The sequence below is a fragment of the Doryrhamphus excisus genome, linkage group LG11 (genome assembly GCF_037039965.1).
Source record: "Doryrhamphus excisus strain RoL-2023G ecotype Guam linkage group LG11, RoL_Dexc_Guam_v1.1, whole genome shotgun sequence".
Taxonomy (NCBI): domain Eukaryota; kingdom Metazoa; phylum Chordata; class Actinopteri; order Syngnathiformes; family Syngnathidae; genus Doryrhamphus; species Doryrhamphus excisus.
Genome location: NC_136367.1, coordinates 3,880,975 through 3,900,939, shown reverse-complemented (window position 1 = coordinate 3,900,939; position 19,965 = coordinate 3,880,975). Strand labels below are relative to the sequence as shown.

At 39.4% G+C, this 19,965-nt stretch overlaps 1 protein-coding gene across 1 annotated transcript in view; it reads left to right on the top strand.

Annotated features, from left to right (window-relative positions):
- nrxn3b (neurexin 3b) overlaps window positions 1–19,965 on the top strand; it is a 294,220-nt gene that overhangs the window by 114,665 nt on the left and 159,590 nt on the right. The window contains exons 13-21 of the mRNA XM_078794519.1: window positions 5,700–5,903; window positions 6,984–7,010; window positions 8,606–8,725; window positions 8,843–8,955; window positions 10,239–10,507; window positions 10,635–10,825; window positions 11,698–11,871; window positions 13,350–13,376; window positions 15,552–15,671. Coding sequence (XP_078650645.1) covers window positions 5,700–5,903; window positions 6,984–7,010; window positions 8,606–8,725; window positions 8,843–8,955; window positions 10,239–10,507; window positions 10,635–10,825; window positions 11,698–11,871; window positions 13,350–13,376; window positions 15,552–15,671 — 1,245 coding nt within the window. The remainder of the gene's footprint in view (window positions 1–5,699; window positions 5,904–6,983; window positions 7,011–8,605; window positions 8,726–8,842; window positions 8,956–10,238; window positions 10,508–10,634; window positions 10,826–11,697; window positions 11,872–13,349; window positions 13,377–15,551; window positions 15,672–19,965) is intronic.

Genomic DNA, 19,965 nt, shown 5'->3' with positions numbered 1-19,965 from the left:
GTTGAAATATATATAATATATATATATATATAAACATCGACCTTCACTTGTCTACAAATAATCCATTTCATGAGGGTGTATAGAATTGTAACACGGTTTAGCCAATGCTATAGCGGGTGTGAGTCAGGTCTATTTAATGTTATGGCTTAGAATAAAGCAGCTATGGTACGTATTACGGTTATTTAAAATCTTTCGATTGTGCATGCAGTGGCTTGTTTGAGATGCAGAATATATCTGTCACATGTTGATAAAGCTCTTGGGATTAAACTCATCTCGGTGTAAAGCTCGTTCAATATGTCTGCTATACAAACCCGCTTACTGTTCCATATTGATGCCACGCCATCGCCGCTGTTTTAGATATTCTGATGAATTTATCTGCTGCGTATGTGGAGTGTGGCAACAATATGTGTTAATCCCGGTCAATGTGTTGACTTCTTGCTGTGGTTTTAGCGCCTGTTGCAGCTTAAATGCAAATACATACCTGTGTATAGAAAGAGTGAGACTAAAATAGTACTCTACTATTCACTATTTTTGCCTGCGGTGGTTGCTATTCCACAAATTCCAAGGAAAAATCCAAAATTAGCTTGCTCGAAAATAAACAAGGCAAGAAAATATTAATGAGAGGCGGTTTGAATCAGGTGATAAGCATGTGGAGGACTTGTTTTTCCATCCTCAAGCAGATACAGTAATCATAGAAAATCAGTGTGACAATGTGTTTTGTAGCACTAAAGCTTAATTGTAACTGATATTAGTCTAATTGAAGGGAATACTGAACACAAAACAAACCGTATTTTCCTGAATGAACTTAATTCACCCATAAAATAAGCACCGCCGATCCCTCAAGAAATGAAATCCGGTAACAATGACTTGATTGAGCACTAACTGAGGCTGCACGGCGGTCGAGTGGTTAGCGCAGGTAGGAAACCCGAGTTCAATCCCAACCTCAGCCATCTCTGTGTGGAGTTTGCATGGGTACTCCGGTTTCCTCCCACATTCCGAAAACATGCTAGGTTAAATGGCGACTCCAAATTGTCCATAGGTATGAATGTGAGTGTGAATGGTTGTACCCTCGCGAGGATAAGCAGTAGAAAATGAATGAATGAATTAATGTTTACTATATTAGGTGACTATAAAGGTGACTATAGGGGTGTTATTTCATGTCTAGAGGGCTCTAATAATGTTTAGAAGGTCATAACCAGGTTTTCTGTGCTAGAAACTGAATGAATGAATGTCTTAACTTAAGGGTCGCATGGTGGAAGAGTGGTTAGCATGGTGGCTACACAGTCAGGAGATCGGGAAGACCTGGGTTTGAATCCCCATTGGTCGAGTGACTTGGTCACATACACAAGAATGGCCAGTCGACAATGTGCAGGAACAAAGATACGCTAGGACTCATTGTTTCCAGGAATCATTGCTCTTCGGAACGCATATTGTTCAGAGAAGCCAAACTCCTGGCGACTACCTGGAACTACATTAGTCATCACCAAAACACGGCTAGAACTGGACTTAGTGGACTTACAGTTGCATGTTCAAACACTTGCATTTAATTGGCAATTCCAAATTGTCAATAAGTATGAATGTGAGTGTGAATGGTTGTTTGTCTATATGTGCCTTGTGATCGGCTGGCCATCAGTCCAGTGGTGTATCCCGCCTTTCGCCTGAAGTCAGCTGGGATAGGCTCCAGCAGCCCCACAACCTGTGTGAGGATAAGCGGTAGCAAACGAATGACTGAGCACAAACTGATGTAATCACTCTGATCAACATCTAAAACCCTCAGAGATGTTTTGAGGTCATTTTTAAGCTTTTTTGGTGCATAGAGAAATTGCCTCCCACTTTGTCAGGCATCCTCCAACTGTAACATCTTTCAGACAGTGAAAATCTTGCATCATTGCCTTTTTTTTTTTTTTTTTTTGAAGTGTGCTGCTTCCTGTGTAGTGTTTTCTTTCACAGGTTTAGCCGCATCTGTAGCTGCTCTGAATGTGTGTGAAGACTATTCATATAAACAAAAAGTGCGGGTATTTGTTTGTTATTGCAGAACAGAAAAAAAAGTGTGCAATGCCACATTACATTAACCGAACAAATAGCTCTCATCTTGGTAAAATTAAAAATAAAAGGCAAAAGTGCATATGGAGGTGTAGAAATCAAACGACATCAATCAGGTTGCTGATTGTGTGATGTGTGCGGTTTGCTGTGAAACAACACACGTCGACTTTATTGACATTTAAAGTGACATTTCGATGCTCTCTTAAGACGGTGGCTTGCATGTGTGGGGCAGAAACCTGCAGCATTCCGCAGATGCTTCTTATAGAGTGTGTGTGTGATACCAAAAATAACACAAAGCACAAGCTAAAGCTTTGTATATACTGTACGCGCTACTGTTGGGATAGGCTCCAGCAAATAGTGATGTTCGGAAAGAAGCATAATCACAAAACATGCATCACATTTATGTTACTACATGATGCAACTCGGGATATTCAACACTCTGGCTCTGCTTCAATTTATTCATTGATTATTTTGCATTATCATTCATTAGTAATGGTAATGGTAATGGTTTTATTTCACTTGAACATGCATCAGATTACAATTGAATGCATCACATAATTAGTTCACAGTTTCACATGTCCAAAAGGAGTAGGAAGAAGCAAAGCTTATTAAATCCTACCCCTCCATCTGGTACTTTTACAATCAGTAACTGTTACATTTGTTCACTTCCTGCTTTCCAGGAAGTTGTAATATTGGTTCCGATTTTCTACAATAAAAGCTCTGATAAAACATTCCACTGTTCTCAAATATCTTAATTTTTATTTTTCTGCACAAAATAAGATGAAAGAATAAAGAAAATCAATCAATCAGTAATAAATAAATATAATAATAATAATAATAAAACAGCAAATAATAAAAACTTAAGAAACCACATATAGTTGGTGGGTAGACAAATTATTTTTTTCTGATTAAAATGAACAAAGCATTATTAGAGCCCTGTAGACATGACAAAACACGACTATAATCACATTTATACTCTTTTTATTTACAACATATTGCGCAACTGCAGGGTCTTGAGACACATGCTAACTCGCAAACTAGCGAGCTAGCGACCTAAACGGTAGCCTTCAAGTTATTTCCTTTCAACTTAAATAGCCAAAAACTTACCACTTCCACATGGATAGGGAGGATAACTATTAACAGTTATTTAACCTTTAACATGAACATTAATCAAACGTAATAATTTTTTCTGGGTACATGATACCATACAGCATCCATATCAAACTTGCGCGGGCCGCACTAACATTAAACTTTCATATCAATGCGGGGGCCTCAAACTAGTGTCCTGCGGGCCACATTTGGCCCGCGGGCCGCGTGTTTGAGACCCCTGTTTTACAATCAGTAACTGTTACATTTGTTCACTTCCTGCTTTCCATAGTACAGTTTAAGATGTTTTTTTTTAGTAGGCGGTTTCTATACATGTGTTTAATAAGTGTGTGAGGTCAATTTTATTGCAAATTTTGATGTGAAATTTAAAAAAAAATGTGAAGCAAACAAGAGGGCTGTCTTTTAAGTGCGCACACAACAAAATACAGGAAGTACAGGAAGAGCTGAGTAATTGTAAGACAAAGCTATCATCCTCCGGCGTACTGTATTTATAGTCTCCAGCTTGTAAACAGAATGGATTTTACATCAGCCCTAAACAAGGAAGTGCTGGTAAAGTGACTGGCCAATGACTTTCCACGATGTATAAATGAATTTTGCAACACATTACATTGATTTTGACATCTCAGTGGACCGCAATTCAATAACACTTCCGTTTTTAGAAGCGTCTGGTCTGGTGTGATCGCCAGTATAAGATTGTCCCATGCAGTACCTGACGTGGAATATGATATGTTTCCCGCAACGGAGCTCTGTCATGTTCTGACATTCAAAGCATCTTGCCTTCATTTGGGAGCATTCCCCCCCCCGATGCTCCAAAATGGTGGTGCATTCCACAAGATTTCATTTTTCCTTTAAGTGCTTTATTGTCAAAATAGGTATTTTATGGTTGGATACGCTTTTTAATCTGTCTCTCTCCTCAAGAGGCCTCCAATCTGCTGACAGGCTTCTTCTTTCTTCTTCGCTGACACTGTCCTCCTTTTTCAACTCAAGTGAACAGGACAAGCCAGCCGAGTGCATTAGAACGTTGCAACACTTTTGTGTGCTTTTCAGATGTCGGAGTGATGTAAATGCATCTCTGTATTTGGCATTTACTAAAAAATAAAACAACAACAATTAAAGAGAAGATCCTGCAGAGGGGAGTATCTAAGGAGGAGGAAGGGGAGGAAGTGGCATGATGATTTAATTTTCTGCACATTGAGCAGCACCTGAATGCATCGCCACCCTGAGCTGCAGTAGAATTCCTCATTTATACATCAAATATATTCATAGTTAGCTCATAAAAAACTCATTAAATCACTCACTAAATTTGGAATAACACCCCATTGTCACCTTTTAAACTGGTATTACACAACATAATAGATATAATTAGAGAGCTGTCCCGGCTGTCTTCATGCGAGAGGCGGGGTACACCCTGGACTGGTGGCCAGCCAATCACAGCGCACATATAGACAAACAACCATTCACACTCACATTCATACCTATGGACAATTTGGAGTCGCTAATTAACCTAGCATGTTTTTGGAATGTGGGAGGAAACCGGAGTACCCGGAGAAAACCCACGCATGCACGGGGAGAACATGCAAACTCCACACAGAGATAGTCGAGGGTGGAATTGAACCCTGGTCTCCTAGCTGTGAGGTCTGCACGCTAACCACTCGACCACCGTGCAGCCCTCTACTGAAATGCATTCATTCATTCATTTTCTACGGCTTATCCTCACGAGGGTCGCAGGGGCGCTGTCCGGAGTACCCGGGAAAAACCCACGCATGCACAGGGAGAACATGCAAACTCCACACAGAGATAGCTGAGGGTGGAATTGAACCTTGATCTCCCAGGTGTGAGGTCTGCACGCTAACCTCTCGACTATCGTGCAGCCCCAATTTGAATGATTTTAATTTTTAATTTGAATTGAATTGTTGCACGGCGGTCGAGTGGTTAGCACGCAGACCTCACAGCTAGGAGACCCGAGTTCAACCCCACCCTCGGCCGTCTCTGTGTGGAGTTTGCATGTTCTCCCCGTGCATGCGTGGGTTTTCTCCGGGTACTCCGGTTTCGTCCCACATTCCAAAAACATGCTAGGTTAATTAGCGATGTGAGTGAATGTGAGTGTGAATGGTTGTTTGTCTATATGTGCCCTGTGATTGGCTGGCCACCAGTCCAGGGTGTACCCTGCCTCTCGCCCGAAGACACCTGGGATAGGCTCCAGCACCCCCGCGACCCTTGTGAGGATAAGCGGTAGAAAATGAATGAATATAAGGAATTATAGGCATCATATAAGGCCCTTTAATTCTCCCATCTATCTTTGTAACAGCGCACAGAATCCATAACCCCTCTGGTATTCATTAGCATTCAATAATCTTCATCTTGAATGACGGCCGAGCAGCTAATGTTAGTAGGCATGTTTTTATGGTTATTATCACTTCTATGTTTATACGTAGCTTTCCTTTTCTTTAGCGCACTGTTGCTTGGGAGATACTATAATAAAGTTACAATACATTCCATATTGTCTAGTTATGAACATAATGTGAATATATCGTCTGTTGTTCCCGCAGAGGCGTCCATCTTGTCGTACGACGGCAGCATGTACATGAAGGTGGTGATCCCGACTGTGGTGCACACAGAAGCCGAGGATGTCTCACTTCGCTTCATGTCCCAAAGGGCGTTCGGCCTGCTCATGGCCGCCACATCCCGCGAGTCAGCAGACACGCTGCGACTGGAGCTGGACAGCGGAAGGGTCAAACTGACGGTCAACTTAGGTATTGTATGCATCGCCCCCTGGTGGCTGACCTCAAAAGGGTTCGGGGGGGAAGTTTTTTCTTTATGCATTTGACTTTTTTTCCTTTTTTTTTTTTTTTGGTGCAGATGTAAAATCAGACCTAACACATATTTAACACATTTTTGCAGTTGCATGATTTTCTGACTTGTCTTGGCTGTATTTTTTTTTATTTTTGGCCTTGCTTTTGGAGATTTTTCTCCCCACTAATCTAACATTTAACAAAACCATCTTTGCGCTGCTGCTTCTCATGCGACTTAGACCAATCATCTTCTTCTTATTTGCATCTCGATTTTATGGAATGATGTCATATACGCCGTATCCAAACCGCAGGAAGCATTTAATGGTCTGCGTTTTTGATGTGTGGGTCTGTTTCTGTAACCTTTTTTTTTTCTTCTTCTTCTTTTTTTTTTTTTTTTTGAATCGTCATCATAGCAGATTCATTCATGAGTGGTTTAGTTAGCATCTCCCATGCCTTTGCTCTAAGATGGCATTCACCCCTTCAAAGGCCCCGAGCCTGCGGCCCCGCCTGACAAACAGCTCGATGCCACAGCACCCAACAGCACCGACAGACTTGATGCAATATTGATATGTACAATAATTGTCAAAAACACATGACTGCAATATCTGTAGTCAATCATTTTTAGCTTTAACAGCGCTTATAACAATTAGGCCCCAATTTTTTCATCCATGAGGTGTTTGTGCTGCCTGGCTCGAGGGTGTTTGCTCCCACTTTTCTGTTGCGGTTGACGGCACATGATAGATTTCTACCTCACCTCTCCAAATTGAGGTCCAAACACTCAAATTTATGGTTCAAATTTATGACCAAATTAATAAACTGTACTTATTTCAATGGAAACTTTGATGCAAATAAAACCAAATTGGATATTCAAAAATAAATAAAGATATTCTGCAGGAATATTGTTACACGACCAGGCCAAAATGGCCGCTGGCGTCATGTGACCGTCCCCAGAAGGTGGCTTTTTCTTGCACTTGGATGTCTGCAGCTGTAACTTTGAAGGATGCAAATTCATCTGTCACTTATTCTCCCCTCCCCATCTAGACTGTGTCAGGATAAACTGTAACACCAGTAAGTCAACATTCTTCTTCTGGAGCTTTCCTTCCTTTTCCATAAATGTTTGATTAGAAGCTGGGATGGTGGTGGGGGGGTGGGGGTGGGGGTAGTACTGAGATGTGTGCATGTGGGGGACTGATAAGAGGATTTCACAGATAAGAGAGGGGACGAAGTAATATCCAGAGATCAAAGTTATGCAAATGGAACTTAATGTTCTTCATATATTTTAAATGGTTCATTTCATCAATTAATTCAGGAAACTAGTTCTTATTAGTTCCTTGTATGGGTAGAATATATTCTAATTTAGAATTTACTCCGAGTCTGCGGTAATTTTTTAAATTTTTTATCACACCGTATCTATCTTTATATACAGATGGTGTGATCAGACATGCTGTTACTCATGATATGGACACACTAGCTAACTTTTAAACAGGACCCATTAAGTTTTTTTCCACTTTTTCGATCTATAAATGTTGTGACGATGTGATATTTTCGTGTTGAACGTTGCCAAAGCGTTAAATAACAAGGTTTGCGCATTTAGGAAATGAGCCCTGAAAGACATTTTGGATGTTAATTGACATTAACAGATTGCCTGCACTTAGTAAATGCGGACCTACATATCCGGAAGTCCTCGGGAGCGCTTGGGGGCGTGAGCAATCACAGCAGAGTGGGTGTACCTATAGAAGAGGGCCGGGGGTGGAGTTAATTAAACCGCAGGAAACGCTGCACTGAAAGAGGTGCCGAATCTGGAAGATCTAGAAAGCTTTCCGTGCTGGATATTGTCTGTAAATGCTCTACAGGAGTCCAAAACTCAATAAAAAGCGCAAAAAATTACCATAATAAGCCCCCTTAAAGTTAAATATCGGTTCACACAGATGTACACACGGGTATAAGACAAATATTCTAACATGTTAAAGGCACTGGTTCTCAAATGAGTGGACTTGAAATAATTAAAACAAATATATAAGTGCAGTACAGTATTTGACTGCTGATTTTTTATTAGATTTTTAATTGATAATTTAATTAATTGATAATTTCATTTTAATTTGTTATAATTTAAATGCTTTATGGTAACTTTATTGCAACTAAGGCATAATATACTAAGAAAAATCATTTAAAAGGATTAATAAATAAATATAGATTTGCAAAAAAATACACAAACCTTGATTTGTAATTAGTTTATTTATCTTACAATTTGTTATTTCAAAAGTTTGGTTATTAGTTATTTCAAAATGTCATTTCCAAACGTTTCAAACAAGACCACTGGCAAGCATATTGTCAATACCGTTTTGTATTCCAAATCCAGATATGGTGGAATAGGACCCTCTAGTGGCCATTTATGGTAACTGTTTCTTCTCCCCTCAATAAAAAAAAACATAACACTGATTAATAGTAACGAAATATTAGAGGTATATTTTTATTTGTATGATATTATAATAACATTGTGTCCTTGTGTGAGTAACAGCAAACGTGCTTGCATTAAAAAAATAAATCGAATTTTAACTTTTCTAAACTCCGACCGGAAGAAATCGGATTATGTGACTTTGTGTTTGTACCGCCCCCCGCCCCCCAACCAAACTAACTGCCGACTGACCAAACGTCCTCTTCAGGCAAGGGTCCTGAGGTCCTGTACGCCGGACAAAAACTCAATGACAACGACTGGCACTCAGTCCGTGTGGTCCGCCGTGGTAAAAACTTCAAACTCATTGTGGATGACGACATGGCTGAAGGTATTTTTCTCTTTACGACGATGTATTTAAACCTGCTATTTTTTTATGTCATGACACAATAATTCAAGTTATGGGATTATTAGTTTCAGCTGTGATGTATTCCCTTTTGAATTTTAGGCCAAATGGCAGGTGATCACACCCGGTTGGAGTTCAACAATGTGGAGACCGGAATCCTGACGGAGAGGCGCTTTGTCTCCTCTGCACCTTCCTCATTCATAGGACACCTTCAGGTAGAGAGTCCATTATTATTTTTGGGGGGCAGTATTGCTTAATACTTGAATATTTCTGCTTTAATTTGTGGATTGTGATGGCACAAAAGATACACGTTACAATAGGCAAAAAACCAAAAAACCCTGAACGTCTCACAGGCAGCAGCGACAGGTAAGGAACACTAATTGCAATTGCAGACAGCTGCACCTAACAGGAAGTGCACCACACAAAATAAGAGCACCAAACAGGAAGTCAGTGTTCTGGCTAGCAGAGCATGACTTGAACCGTAGAACAAAATGCATTATTCATATTATCAACCCGCTAGTTAAGACAATAGCTTTATTTTGAACATGCCTTACATGAACGAACGGGTCAAAAGAACTGGTTCTTTTTTGTGAACGGAATGAACGAGGTCACCGTCGGTTCAATTGCAAATGATTTTTTTTTTATTGGCTGGAGAGTCAGTTGCAGGGTGGGACTAATTAACTGATTATATCTAATTTGTTTTTAATTTAGGGTGCATTCTTAAGTTTTTCAATGCACATTTATCTAAATATTATATATATATTTTTTTTTTTGGGGGGGGGGCGGGTTTAGGTGCAGCATATTTTATTCATTTATTTCAGTGATCACATGATAAAACAACAGGCATCACAACATGTCAACATACCAAGTGGAACATGCATAGGTTCATGGTAACATTTTTTTAATATTTTAATTTAATTTTTAATTCATATTTGTTTGCATTGAAGTTGAGTATTTTTTTTCTATTGCACAAAGCACATTTAATATAATATATACTTAATATTTAGGGCTATACGGTGTGGGCTTTTTTACATTTATATTGTTTATTTTTATATTTTTGTATGTTTAATACGCATTTGAACTGTCTGTTGACATTTTGTACATTTTATTATTGTTTTTAATGCACCTCAAGATGGTAAAAACACCGGGGTAGGGGGGGTTTGTAATGCCGAACCGGGGATCTGAGACGCTCGGATCCGGAGGGCTGTCATAATACTTCAGATTTCACGGTACGTCACGTGTTTGTTGCGCCGTTGAGTCGGAACGAACGTGAACGGACCGACTTCAACACGGCTGACCGGGTTTATGCACAGGGGGAGATCACAGGCTAATGACCAATTAAACTAAATGAACGGATCCTTTTACAAAATGATCCGGTTCACTGAAATGAACGGTTTTGCCCACCACTACGTCTGAAAAGGAGTAGGAAGAGTTGATTTGATCCTGATTAGTGGTGTATCATACTTTCCACCCCCACCACCCCCCACCCCCTCTCCAGAGCCTCAAGTTCAATGGCATGCAATACATCGACATGTGCAAGAACGGGGACATTGACTTCTGCGAGCTCAACGCTCGTTTTGGCATGCGCTTCATCATCGCCGACCCCGTGACCTTCAAGACCAAGGGCAGCTATCTGGGCTTGGCCACCCTGCAGGCGTACACCACGATGCACCTCTTCTTTCAGTTCAAAACCACCTCTCCCGACGGCTTCATCCTCTTCAACAGCGGCGACGGGAGCGACTTTATCGCTGTGGAACTGGTCAAAGGGTGAGTGGAAGCCATTAAAGCTAATCTTCCATTGGTTTTCACTGCAGCATGCTATCCTACCATATATTCACTATGTGAGCGTCACAGGCTGTGATTTATTAATCCCACGCTACTGCAACGCTAACAGGTTCATCCACTACGTATTTGACCTTGGGAACGGACCGAGTCTTTTGAAGGGGAACAGCGACAACCCGCTTAACGATAACCAGTGGCATAATGTGGTGATCACACGAGACGCTTCCAACACGCACACCCTCAAAGTGGACTCCAAGTCAGTCACCCAGAACGTCAACGGAGCAAAGAACCTTGATTTGAAAGGTATGTTGTTCAGCTCATTGTGGGTTTTGAGGTCAGACTCTCGATGATATTGCATACTTTTTTTTCCCTCAAAGCATTCAACTACAGTGTCTTGAAAGTGTCAAATCTCAAACCATTTCATACTAATTGATAACCCACAAGGCATGCTGGGAAGGCTTCCCTTACTTGTAACTTTCCTTCATTCAACTCAAGCCTTTTATCATTCATTCATTTTCTACCGCTTATCCTCACAAGGGTCGCTGCCGTGCTGGAGCCTATCCCAGCTGTCTTCGGGCAAGAGGCGGGGTACACCCTGGACTGGTGGCCATGCAGCCAATCACAGGGCACATATAGACAAACAACCATTCACACTCACATTAATACCTTTTGGATAATTTGGAAACCGGAGTCCGCGGAGAAAACTCTGGAAAAAAACAGACAAACTCCACACAGAGATGCCCGAGGGTGGAATCGAACTCCGGTCTCCTGCTGATCGCTAACCACTCGACCGCCTTGCAGCCAGCCTTTTAGCAATGTAGATCAACTGAAATGGGCTTTCTACCAATAAAATGCCTAATTATGGAGATTATAAGCACAAAATGGTGGATTTTATTAATATATATATATATATATATATATATATATATATATATATATATATATATATATATATATATATATATATATATATAAATTTGCAAATTTGTGGACCATGCAGGGAGGGATTCACTACTAGTATCACCTCTGAGTTAGGTTGTATAGTCCAGGGCTAAATTTGTAAAATATACCCAATATCAATAACTCTTTGTATCACATGTGTACATTTTATGTCAGTACTACTAGTACAACTATTATGACTATTGTACATTATGACCAGTTGTCTTCCTTTTTAGGTGATCTCTTCATCGGAGGTCTGGGCCCCAACATGTACCACAACCTCCCGAAGCTGGTGGTTTCTCGTGAAGGCTTTCAGGGCTGTTTGGCCTCAGTTGACCTCAACGGTCGTCTGCCAGACCTCATCAGCGATGCCCTTTTCCGCAGTGGGCAGATTGAACGGGGCTGCGAAGGTATTGTGTTGAGAAAAGGGCTAAAAAAATAAAAAATAATAATACACTGTCAAGCTGCCTGCTATACTTTTAATATTACGTCCTTGTGTTTTCCATTTCTGGAAGAAAATTTGCATTTTTTTAATTTTTTGTGAACAGTAGTCGTTATTAAATAAGAATTCCTTTTACCAGAATACTGGGATTACTTTTACCCATATCCAAACATACGTTCAGATTCAGTACTGTATGTATTAGAGGTGGTCCTTGGGTTATCCTTTCAAATCTTGTTGTAACAGCGCACTGAATCCATGACCCCCTATCATTCATTAGCATTCAATCCTTTATTCATTTTCTACCGCTTTATCCTCATGAGGGTCGCAGGGGTGCTGGAGCCTACCCCAGCTAGAGAGGCGAGATACACCCTGGACTGGTGGTCAGCCAATCACAGGGCACATATAGACAAACAACCATTCACACTCACATTCATACCTATGGACAATTTAGAGTCGATAATTAACCTAGCATGTTTTTGGAATGTGGGAGGAAACGGGAGTAGCATCATTGTGGCATCGTTGTTTAGACATTTTGTCTAAAAATGCACACTCTAAAAATGTTTTTTTTTTTCTTCTTTTTTATCCCCTCCTGCTCCGGTCTGACCACCCCAAATATGCAAAACAACAAAACATCATTCATTCATTAATTCATTTTCTACCGCTTATCCATACAAGGGTTGCGGGGGGTACACCCTGGACTGGTGGCCAGCCAATCACAGGGCACATATAGACAAACAACCATTCACACTCACATTCATACCTATTGACAATTTAGAGTCGCTAATTAACCTAGCATGTTTTTGGAATGTGGGAGGAAACCGGAGTAACCGGAGAAAACCCACGCATGTACGGGGAGAACATGCAAACTCCACACAGAGATGGCCGAGTGTGGAATTGAACTCTGTTCTCCTAGCTGTGAGGTCTGCACGCTAACCACTAGACAACTGTGCAACCTCAATTCTTTATAATGGTCACAATAGTTGAGCAGTTGGGACGGAAAGAGTGGCCAATGTTGGTGGGTGTGTCATTTTCCTTTGCTTTTTACGGCGATGGCTTTCCTTTTCTTTGGCGCACTGCCACACAGAGATGATGATTTTTTTGTTGATGTGGTAGAGCAGGCACATACTGATATTGTTGTTGTTACTGTTATTATAGAATATTGTAAACCAAGGACCATCTGTAGATAGCAATCATAACTAACGAGTAGTTTCATGTATTCTTTTTTTGAGCTAGTATTATCTGTGTACTTTCAAATTAATATTTGAACTAGTAAACAAAAACACCGTCAGATAAGGACTGCTTCTCAATATTACATTGATGCTAAACAATGCTGGTCCCTCACTAACCTTGTACACTTGTTTTCCGCTCTGTTCTTTTTCCTTTTCATATATATATATATTTTATTTCATTTATTTTATTCTTTCTTTTTCTTCTGCTGTTACAAAGTTGGTTTCACCAAAGCCGATCTGCAAGGTAGAGAGTTAAACTCCGCCTCTTCAAGGCCTGCTTGCCTGAAAGTCTGCAGTGTGTAATGCATCATGGGTGTCACCATGGCGATAGTGTTCCCCAGTGTAGCGTAGCAGCGATGACTTGCTCTCTGAGAGAAAAATAAAATAAAAAAAAAAAAAAGCAATTCCAGGAAGGGGATGAGGGAGTGTGTGCTTGCTAGAAGTAATCCTATTCTATTTGGTCAATGTTAATGTTAACCTACCATTATAAAACAAAACAAATTGGACTGTTTATATATAAAGTTATATATAAACTTATCATAATTTCATAACATAAATAAAGCGTTATGTTTCAGAGAGTAAGGAGTCCCTTGCTGCACATCCCCAAACACCTTTTTAAGAAATACCGTGTTTGTCCACGTGTGTTTTTTGGGGGGTTACCTGGTTGACCGCTGCTACAATCCATTACACAGTCAAAGCACTTTCAGATGTCTTCCTCAATGCTGTTTGTCTTAATGCGTTCTTTATTTCATGTCATTGTTTATTCATTACGCCGTTATCAGGGTTGGGTTCTGTCAGGGTCTTGTGTTTATGTCTTAGCCCTGATGCTAGTTGAATTCTTCAATCTGCATTCCCGCACAACGTTTGTAAATGTACAGAGAGTCAGTTTGACTTTGAATACTTTTTTCCACCCGGCTAAAGTGCATACTGGAAAATATGCACTTTTATATGTACTTTTTTTTTTTCTCATGCTCTTAATGTTGACTGTGTAAGATCTTGGAGCAAAGCCTGTTCTCACAAGAATTGAGCATGATTTTGTATGCAAAACAAAACGTATACATTAGTAGGGATCGACCGATATGTTTTTTTTTTTCCATCACCCTTTACTGCTTTTGCTCCCTCAATTTACATGAAAAAATGACTGATAACAAATATTACAGGTCTAAAGTTTAAAAAAATATTTATTGAAATGTAAACACTGAACATATATGTATGTTATAATATAACATTGTAATGTATAATATTGTAATATATATGGGTCAAAATTGACCCGAACACCATCGATGTTTCTTTAGTGATTAATACTAAAATGAGAAAATAAATAATACTAATTGATTTAAGAGATATGTTCTATAGCTCTCAGTAATAGCCAGGTAACAAAATAATTCAATTTATTATTTATTGTGATTCTTTTGAGGTTCATTTTTACCATTTTTGGAAATTAAAATGGAGGGGTATAGTGACAAAAAAAAAAACATGCCTACATCAAAAGTATTAAAACCAACATTTTCATGTACGAGGAAGCCTAAAAAGGAAGCAAATTTGATGGTAACTTATTGTTTTTAATGTATTTTATAGCTGATTTAATACATGGGTCAAAACCGACCCGTTAACATAAGAGATGATACCAGAAATCTAACACACGAGGAAAGTTAAAGATGAAGCATTCAGCAGAATTCCCGTTTTTCCCAGACCCACAAACTAAAACTATATTTTCAAGCACGTATATTGCATGCGCTTGACGTTCATGTTTCCTATTTCAAAGCAGGTGACAATATCTCAACACAAAGCTGCCTGGCGGATGCCTGTCTGTAAATCATGCAATGGAAAAATACATCGGCGATCCCATGCGCGTATCGGCCGATACTGATTCAAGTAAAGAACGTAAATATTGGCCCGATATATCGGCCAGTTGATGTATCGGTCAATCCTTATACATACACACTTTTAACACAAAAATAGCTGGGAAATAGCTGCTTTTTAGCATGATTTATACAAATTCTTTCTAAATTCTGGTGAGAACACGTCCGTAGCTACTATGTTATACGTCTACGTATAGTGAATGTATTGTCTTGCTTGTTCACGAGGGAATGCAGTGTAAGTTTTAGTCTGCTAAAACTTATTTCAAGCACTACATGTTGGAATGGAGAAAAACTGCATGCATGTCCGTTAGCACAGAAACACAATCTCAGATGTTGTCACCACAAGATGACGTTCTGCTCCAGGAAGCTTTTTTTTTTTTTAATTAAAATTACACTTAAACTTCTAAGTGATATGATATCATAATATCATATTCTGGATCCTTTCCTTTTAACTTAACAAGTCTTCTTGTGGTGACATTGTTTTCTTCATTTATGTATTTCTTCATATACTTCATTTATTCCGAATATTAGGCCTCAACATTCCCTTCCTCTCCCAGGCCCCAGCACCACTTGCCAGGAGGATTCCTGTGCCAATATGGGCGTGTGCATCCAGCAGTGGGAGAACTTCACTTGCGACTGCTCGATGACGTCTTATTCGGGGACGCATTGCAACGACCGTGAGTACCGCTATGCTAATACTTTACCAGCCCTGATTACGCTTTTATGCTGCACTCTGTTGATGCTAAACACATCAGATAATATGTCATTTTTTAACCTGGTTGCTTCAGTGTTTTGATAATGAAGGGCAATTCCTTTGACAATAAATAAATAGATAAATATGGGAATATGATATATTTTGAGGTATTTGCATCTGGATTGGTTACACAGCTCAGGAGATACTTGACCTGACCTTGCTTTGCATTAAATAGTATTGAAAATCCTACATTCAGTAGGATTGATGTTGTAGGCTGCATTTAGAGGTGAAAACAACATGCAAACAGGAGAGGTATCAAAGTGCGGAAGAGCTAGCAATTATTTATCCGAGAGAAGTGAAGTATTGGAATTGAGCACTGCTGTCGGGGTGTTAAGGTTGGCAATATAGCTTAAAATGAGCATTGGGTTTTTCATCATGGAATAATGAATCTTATCAGCTTAATTACTGTATTTTCCGGACTATAAGTCGCACTTTTTTTTCATAGGTTGGCTGTTCCTGCGACTTGTACTCCAGAGCGACTTATTAATGAAAAAAAAATAAAAAAAAATATATACACACTTATATATACGTATGTGTGTGTGTGTGTGTGTGTGTGTGTGTGTATATATATATTTTTTTCTTTCTTTTTTTTTCTTTTATGCACCGATATCTCCTACTCCTTAACAATTCAATATTTAAACAGTAGAGTTAGCTTACAAAGACAACTGAGAACGACAGAACACAAACAGGGACTACTACTGAATCGGAGACTACTCTTACTGCCATGACGAAAACAAACTAGTTAGTGTACGTAAAACTATTTATGTTACATACGTAAACACTGGACACATTTTCTGTTTGTGTTTTGTGTAGCTGAAAAACCATATATTATATATTAACCATATTACAACTATTCAGCCTGTTCTCTATTTATTTAATAATGTTAGACCTTGACTTACTGATGTAATGTGTGTTTCGGTCAAGTAGTTTGTAAAATAAATTACCCACAAAAAAATGCGACTTTTTTCTACCTAATTATGCATTTTTGGCCTTGTGCGACTTATACTCCGGAGCGACTTATAGTCCAGAAAATACGGTAGTTTTAGTTGACAAGTGGAAATGTTGACTTGTCCCAAAATATTTTTATACACAATCAGTAAGGACATCATGCAAAATGTTGGATTGTGCAGAAAGGGTTGTAATTATGCCTGCCCAGATGCTATGTATGTGCCACAACTGGAAATCCTGCTGCCGACTATTGTTCAAATGTGTTCTACACAGCCTTTGTCACACACTCTCACCTGTACCTGAAATACTGTGACGCATCTGGCAGCCAGGAATCACCTTGGCTTCTCATGTAGTGATGATGGAGGTGTGCACGCATGCGTTGATTGAGTGGGGTGTTCATACTGTATCAGACGTTACATTCAGGAGCATCCCATTTACACTTTTTTTTTTTTTTTTTTTTACACAAAGGTACCGGATTCATAGAATCATACCAGTATAAATAAATCAAGCTTGTTATACGTAATATATTGCACATGGTCAGGGTATTGCACAAGAGAAATATGTATTGATTGGTTGCCTTGGTTACGAGTGTAGCTTGTTTCCATTATCTAACACAGAACAATAATAAAGAATTGAACAAAGATGTATGAATGTAGCAGACCCTGCCTATGAAAGATTGGACTGTACAGTCAAAATTGGGGGGGCGGGGGGCGTCTTCTGAGACTTGATGGTTGCCAATATTCATAGACATGGACTTTATTTATTGTCATTGCACAATAACACAGCAGTGAAATTGCCAACGAAATGTTGTTGCCTGGCTCCCGTGTAATAATAATAAAAAATAAAAAATAAAAAATAAAAAATAAAAAATAAAAAATAAAAAATAAAAAATAAAAAATAAAAAATAAAAAATAAAAAATAAAAAATAAAAAATAAATAATAGTGTGGCGAATAAATAGATTACATCAAATATGAACAACAATGTACAGCGTAAACAGTAATTTGTACAAATAATTTGAATTAATTTTGAATAAATAACAATAATTTAAAGTTTTGGTTGTGCGTGTGGGCAGGTAGAGGGGCTTATTTGGCACTGAGCAGTCTGATGGCCAGGGGGAAGTAGCTGTCTCTAAACCTCTAAACGCCAGGCGAGAAAACAGTCCATGCTGGGGTAATGCAAGGAAAAACATGTTTTTTTTAAAAAAAAAAGGTTCAAATTAAAAAATAAGTAAATAAATAATAAGATAACATACATAAACATTATGTAATACAGTATTAGAAGGCTTTTGCATGGCCTGATGTAAGTGCATAGTGTCACCACTTGGGGGCAGTGCATCCATATGCACCACCCGCATGCTGCAGGGAGAGAATGATGCAATCCCTAGAGCATGAAATCAGATTTCCTCCACTGCTTTGCCTCTTGTGTCCATCCCATCTCCAGTGTATCTCCACCGTGGATCCGGTATCTGGACATACTGCACCGTAACCCCCCCCCCATAAAAAAAACTCTGATTAAATCCATTACAGTACGATATCAATGCAACACCACACAGTACATTGGAAATAGCCGCACAGGAAATAATCCGTATTTCGCCTTGCGTGTATTCTCTTTTTACTCAGTGAGCACATTGCTTTGAGAGAGTTTCTAATTAGCAGTGTTGGGGTGTAGCACCCCCCCCCCCCACACACCCTCCTCTCTAATAGCTGGCAGCAAATGGCAGTAATTGTCTATGTTCCTCACTCTCTTCATCCAGTGAACATTTTTTTTCCAGTAAAAGCTCTCCGGCCTCATCCTAGCAGGCGAGAGTACTCAAGGTGGCAAAGGTAGGCAAAACCCCGGCACCCAAGAGCCATTTTCTTTTTCTCTTGTGTGTACCCTTTTCAGACGGCTCTTTGTGAGTTTTTCACTCATGGGAACAAGACATAAAGGGGCTCTTTTGCACCCGTACGGGTTTTTTTTTTTTTTTACTCAGAAGCCACTAGAACAATCTCCGAGGTACATGTTGTGCCCAGCTCAGCTTTCAAAAGGGGGTTATATGGTGGACTGTTTGATAGCGTTTTCACCCTGCTGCGTTCTGGCTGGCCGCGTTTGCGATTCTTATCTCCGTCTGTCTGTCACTGCATATCCATCGCCTTTTCTCAACATTATTCTGCTATTCTTTTACTTTTACAAGAACCTCTGTCAGGTTCCATGACTACTTCAGAATTGCATTTAAGCACAACGGAGCTGAGGGGCAAAGACAAGAAGAGCAGCAGGCACTTCTCTTGTCTTCCACATCCAGAGCAATTACTCAACTTACGTAAGAGAATTATCACTGCAAAGGTCACAGCGTTGTTCCCCAGTCAGGGACGTGGTAAACAAACAGGATGAGAGCGCACCCAACCAAGATGGGCACCAGTAAGCTGATGCCGACATCACGGATTCCGTTTCGTAGTGTTTACAGTATTATATGATCTCCTCGCCGCAAATACGTTTGGCACTACCTGTTTACTCGCGCTCATAAACGCATCATAACGCACCCGGGCTGCCAGAGAATAGCAGAGCTGGAGGAGTGAGTTTGTTGCTATATTTAGCAAGTAATCAGACCTTTCTCCATAGTTATTAAAAAAAAAAAAGCAATTCACGACAACTCGTAGTGCTCTTATTAACTCATTCAATACCAGTCGTTTATGGCCATTGATGATTTTTCAAGGCACACAGATTATTAGGGCTCTATAGACATGGTATCTACCAAAAGACTCCTCGTTCATTAGGGAAAAAAATGTTTATTTCGAGCATAACTTTTACTCCGACATTCACTCAGAGTTGGATTGAGTGTTATGAAATGAGATTGGGAGTTTGGTGAACTTGTTTACTAGTAATTCGTTGCTCTGTGCGCTCGATTAACTTTGCTTCCTAGATTAAATGTCTGTCCTTGGGCTTGAATTTTGTGAATTAATATTGAATTGGTTAATATTAGCAAGTTTTAATATAGGTAGAGACACTGAGGATGAACAATTCAATGGATTGAGTATTATGAAATGAGATTGGGAGTTTGGTGAACTTGCTTACTAGCAATTGGTTGCTCTGTGTGCTAGATTAATGTTGCTTTCTAGATTAAATGTCTGTCCTTGGGTTTGAATTTAGTGAATTAATATTAGTTTAAAAAACATTAGCAAGTTTTAATATAGGTAGAGATATTGAGGATGAACAATTCAATGGATTGAGTGTTATGAAATGAGATTGGGAGTTTGGTGAACTTGCTTACTAGTAATTGGTTGCTCTGTGT